Source organism: Fibroporia radiculosa, assembly GCF_000313525.1.
Source record: "Fibroporia radiculosa TFFH 294 genomic supercontigs, scaffold84148, whole genome shotgun sequence".
Lineage (NCBI taxonomy): Eukaryota > Fungi > Basidiomycota > Agaricomycetes > Polyporales > Fibroporiaceae > Fibroporia > Fibroporia radiculosa.
Genome location: NW_012133148.1, coordinates 1 through 5,912, shown reverse-complemented (window position 1 = coordinate 5,912; position 5,912 = coordinate 1). Strand labels below are relative to the sequence as shown.

The following is a 5,912-nucleotide window of genomic DNA, read 5'->3' as shown; positions in this document are numbered from 1 at the left end:
CTGCCGCTCCCCATGGTGGGTCATGTGATGTTGTCGATTTTGAACTGTGCCAATTTTAAATACATACGACAGATGGCCCTAGATCTTTTCTGCATTCAAATACTGAAAACCGAGTCCACCAACGCTCATGGCTGAGTCTCAGGCACAGCTAGACCTTAGGCCAGTATCGAATGATAAACTCTCTAATGGCTATCGCGCCACACTAAACGCTGCTATCATGACTACTCTTCCGGCACACTGTCCACAAGAGCTCTGGCAGTTGATTCCCACAATCGCATCAGTCGCTCGTATTGTCCTACAGGCTATGATATCGGCAGGTGCAAATATTGACTCGAAATATCAGATTTGGGACGAGTGTGAGCCGTTGTGCAATAGTCCGCTCTTCAGGAACATGTTGGCGAATGCAGTAAAATCCCAAGATTTCTCTGAAGTACTTCGCCTAAGTGTGTGTCATTATTTCCATGTGCCTCGCTCTTAATAAATTGACGGTTCATAGGGATACTTCAACCCAAGAAGGTGAATATGAGGTTTAGTGAGGATGTCAAGGCTTCTGAAAGTGAGTACCAGCTTTAGTTGTGTATTTTTGCTACCGACTGACGGAGTCATATCTTTTAGAACTAGGTGTGCGATCACTGTAGCGTCCTGCAGAATGTGCACTAACTCCTAGCTAGCTACCGAGCATGCTTGGAGGCTGCCCTTTGAAGGTCATTACCATCAGGTGTTGCTTCGTACCATCAGCAACATGAGCGAACACGTACGATTGAACCAATCGTATGCCAACTATCTGCCTCTGGTCCAAAGCTCTGGGACTGGAAAATCTCGGACGGTCGATGAGCTTGCTAAATCAATTTTTACGATCCCATTCAATGTCCGTGACGCGGCTGCGAACATAGGTGACTCATTACGCTTTTTCGCTACTACCATGATTTTAATGTCCTATAGGCTATGCATATCCTCCCTCGGACACATCGATTGTGGCCTTTCTTATACATACGCATTTTGCGACATGGGAAGATGCGCGCAACAATTACTGCGTATTTTTCGAGACGCTCTTCTCGAAGATTCTTAGTTGGCTCAACAATAAATGGCCAGATGAGATGTTCGACACAGCTCAGGACCTTGCGTTCGCCTGGCGGAGGGAGCTGGCTCGCAACACACAAGGTCAATGCACGCGCGAGGAGTTGTATGCAGATGTTGTACGAGTCGCTACCATGGTGCGTGTCGTTTTGGTGTGTGACGTGCTTGACGTTCAGGATGACTATGTATATTGCAGCAAATAGGCAACGTACGTGACTTAGACGCCGAGATGACAACGCAGCTCGAGAAACGCGCTTCCAAAGCTGGAGAGGAACTAGTATCCTGGATTAAGATCCATGTGGTAGGAAATCAGTCACAGTCGCCGACGATGATTTTATACTTTGATGAAGCCCACACTCTGACAAACGCCACAATTAGTGCAGCAGAAGGGGGAATGTCAAAGTCGCGGTTTGATGCACTTACGTCTGCATTGAATTGCTTCCTTGGTGTTCGACTATTCGCCATTGTCTTGTCGACTAATTCGCGCATGCATGGATTCTCCCCAGCACAAGAGAAACATCCATCAGACCGTGTGCGCAGAGTTGCACGGGATTACCTCCAGGCGCCGTATACCGAGCTCCCTTTCGACTGTTTGCAGGACGATAAACCTTTCATCAAAGATAGACAGTTCACACTTAGTGAAGCCTGCGATCTTTCAGTTGTCTGTCGATTTGGACGCCCCCTGTAAGTACGTTTTAACTGTGTTTACGGGTATCTAACGTGAACTCCGACCTCACTGGCAGGTGGTTGGCGCTGTACAAACAAGGTAATCTGGACGTCCGCAACTCGCTGATCAGCTTTGCTCTTTCGAAGTTGACCGGATTCGACAATTACTACGTCGAGGCAGGGAATCCGACCCAGAAAACGCTGATACAGTTGTCAGTGTTAAGCTCCCGCTTGTTACTGGACATGGAACCCCGTCGGGAATATGCCAGACATCTAGAAACTGGAATGGTGGAGGGGCACATGCGTATTGCCTACAGCGTTCCTAAGCATCGGCAGTATATGCGTTCTGGGTATCCTTCTGAGCCTATCCTCGCGGAGGCTGCTGCGCAGGTGATGGAAATGTGGCAAGGGACGGGGAAGGAGGAGGAAGTAGAAGGGGAAGAGAAGAGGAAAGAGAGCTGGAGAGTTTCAGACATTCTCAGTCAGCATGTGCGCGATGGCCTTATCTCAAAGGGAGAAAGAGGGGAGCTTGTAGCTCGATTGATACTAATCCAAGCTTTCGACGCCGCTTCCAAGAAGGCGCGGGCGAACAAAGGCAACGACGACGACGAGAGGATTGACCGGCCTGTTCGCTTGCTTGACTTCTTGGAGGCTCTTTTTGGCAAGACGCACATGGAAGCGATCAAGAGCAGTCGTCCGGACAATCAACCTCAAGGGACAACGCTCGCAGAGGCATTCGAAGACGCGTACGTGCGGTTCACACATTTCGCGAGGAACGAGGACGAGACGGTCACCAATACGTATGGAGTGTGGGCAGCAATTATGCGCGGGATGGCAATGCAATGCAGCTCAAACAATCCTATCATCGACATCATCATTCCGATTATCCTTCGAAACGAGAAGCTCACAGAGAACATCATGACAGCGATGCTTATACAGGTCAGGAACAGGGACACGCAACATGCTTGGGTCATTGACCAGGCAGAGCTGAACCGAAAACATGGTTTCTTTCCGCCCAGCAAGGACGACAAACGCCCTTATATTACTCTGGTAATGCAATTGGGAGTGGAGACAGCGAGTTCAAAGCGGCAATACTATGATACCGCCATGGCTAACCCCCACTCATCGCCATCCAAACTGCAGACTTACAAAGGACACTTCCGCAGCTTCCGGAGTAAGAAGTTGACGGAAGACCCTGGCTTGAGCGAGATCGGCCATCCGCGTTACGCCATCAACGTCACGGGCTGTTCGCCCAGTGTATACGCGGTTGTCGACAGCAAAGCAAATTATGCCTATCTCCTTGGGGGCAGGGACCTGTACGAGGAGCACCCGCGACAAGACCCAGCGAACTTGAGCCTTGTTCAACGTTTGAAACCAACCTGGACTCTCGACAACCACTGCTACGATTGGATAGACAATGCGCTTCTTCGAAACAAGGTTCCTGGTGGCCTTCGATCTAGTGATGCTCCCCAGTTGGACGATGGCGCTTTGCTGGTCGGTCGTGCCGCAGTTACACTATAGCAAGGGATGAGGTTGACCCAGGCGGTCAAGAGAGCTTGTGCAGATTTTTTTTGATCAAGCCTCATTTGGTACCAAGAGATAAGTCTCATCAGGGTTTGATGTGTTATTGTGTCTGTGTGCCCACTTGCTGAGGGCTCGGGCCGCCTATTCTAGCCTTGAATCAACTGTGATTGCCCTAGAAGTCTATTGTGATGGTCCACTTGTATTTGTGTGTATAACCAGTTAAATAGACTTGAGTTGAACCAAATCAGCAACATTTCGACTGGTAACATTGACATCTAAGACACTCATAATGGAGTACATGCTGTGGAACTGGTATCCTTGGAAGAAAAGATCATTTATTTGATACACTTGTGCTTGCTAGATGGAATTCAGACTATCAACTGCAACCATGAGCTTGCCAGAGGACCACAATTGCTCCTTACTATATATGCTCTACAATCTACAACCAAGATAGACATGCTATATGTTCTCCTGCCTTAGAGCTCCTCACCAGTAATGACCTCCCTGGCACCTTCATGCTTTCATAGCTCAGTTTTCTATGGAACCTATGTCTTTCTATACTTCTTGAGTAGCCATGCAAGCTCCACTAATATTCTCCTTCTGATAGCCATGGCATGTCATTAGAAGGAGTAGCTTTAGGACAAAGAGACACACTGACAATTGTCTACAGTTCTTCACCAGCATAGATGTCTTTGAACATATTACCAAGCTTGCCCTTGGACAGCTTCTCTGTATGGGGGAATGCACCTATAGTCTCTTCCTTCAATTTAGCCTTCAGTGCCACTTTCTTCTCTTCTGAACATCATCTACAGTCTTCAAGGTATTGCCAGAAGTGCATGATTAGGTTGTCCATTCACTTCTGATCCTTGACTTCCTGGTGGAGGTGGTATGTGAAGGAATCTTCCAATATTGAATGATGGCTGACACTGAAATTCAGAAACTAATTGGCTCCTATTAAGTTTACATGTTTATGCCTCTGTGATGGGACATAAACTGGTAGGTCATTGCTTTGACATTAAGAAAAATATACCTTTTGCTTTTTTGTGCTTTTTTTTTAATAAAAAAAAGCAAAAAAAAGCAATGTTGCATATGTATTCTGAAATCCACTTAAAAATATACATAAGAAAATAAAAAGCACAAAAAGCAAAAAAAAGCAAAAAAGTAAAAGGTACATTTTCCTAATGGACAAGAATGGTGTGCCCCTCTTCAATGCAGAGCTTCCAGGCTTCTTTGATGGTGATATACATCACAAGAACATCATTCCATTGATATGCACAGTGTGTATTCTGTAGCCTGGATCACAGGATACAATGTTATCACCATGGTACTGCTCTGCCATTGGGATTGAGATAGTGAGCCTATTATTGCATTCAATGAAAAATGTGAGAGAGGGCATTATAGAGGCTAGGAGAGAATGTGAATGGTGTCATATTGCAAGATTCATCAATATTCACCAAAGTGTTAAGGGACCCAGAACAACTGACAATCAGGAGTTCTACTGGGTTGACTGGGTGTCCTAAGACTATGATGCTTGAGTCCTAGACTGATGACTTGTACTAGAGTTTGTAATCAACTAAGGCCGAGTGTCACAGAATTTCTTAGCATCTATCTTATCTCAGTATCTAGATGATCTACATCTTATCCAATTAGATATCTTACTAGATGTCACAGAATTTCATAGTGTCTATCTTATCATAAAGTGTTCTAGATGATCTACATCTTATCCAATTAGATATCTACCTAGATAAGGATAGTGTCATGCATGGTGACATGTTACTAGTCAGGTGTTCAGCTTATCAGAAGCATGGCAAATAGGCAATCATACGTTCACATAGAGATTTCCCCATTTGTACTAGGAACATACACAGCTATTCAGGTGATCATCACTGTAGAACTACTGACCATACATGAGATAGATTGTTCACACATCAGACATTGGTATTCTTAGATAGCTAATGGTGTATATGGAGCATGTCACGCAATGACCTGCAGTGACTGTCTCCTAGATCCTAAACCCTAACCCAATCCCTAGTACTATCTGACTCACTAACTATAGTCTTATAAAGGGTTGGCTAGCGATTTACTGTAGAGGATGACTTTTGATAAAGCAGGTGAATGAATATAACTAGTCTGGCCCTAACTGGCACAGACCTACTAGCTTATATGCATGTAGGGTAAGCCCCCCTAATACTGTAAGACAAGACCCCTGGTGTTACAGCCTCGGGAGGGGGGTTCTTTTTCTTTTCCTAACTATTTGTCGTTGACCCTGTAACTATACAACTGATTCCATCACTTGATGTGTTTTATCTACATCAGTGTTTCATATCTATCATGTTTCATCTATATCATGTTTCACTTACATCATGTTTCGTCTCTATCACATTTCATCTTCATCACTGATACAACCCAGTGAAAACTGTTCTGTCTGACTGATCCAACTCAGTGTTTCATACTTATTAAACTCTATTTGCTCTACTCTATTTAAGTAGCACTGGTTGTGCCACTGTACTTTAGTTTTGTCCTCTTGTTCCCTATATACCTTCATAGGGATACCTTCAGTGTTAAGGGACCTAACGACTGAGGATCAGGAGTTCAACTGGTTAACTATACTTAGGACTAATACACGCTATAGTCCTACGCCGATA

General features: G+C 45.2%; 1 protein-coding gene across 1 annotated transcript; it reads left to right on the top strand.

The window, feature by feature from the left end:
* Positions 1 to 217: 217 nt before the first annotated feature.
* On the top strand, positions 218 to 3,264 carry FIBRA_09586 (uncharacterized protein; the record flags this gene model as incomplete). The annotated part of the gene is made up of 7 exons (XM_012321871.1): positions 218 to 443; positions 497 to 556; positions 616 to 621; positions 672 to 893; positions 943 to 1,214; positions 1,274 to 1,761; positions 1,821 to 3,264. The coding sequence occupies 7 exons, from the start codon at positions 218 to 220 to the stop codon at positions 3,262 to 3,264; spliced, it is 2,718 nt and encodes a 905-aa protein (XP_012177261.1).
* Positions 3,265 to 5,912: the final 2,648 nt, after the last annotated feature.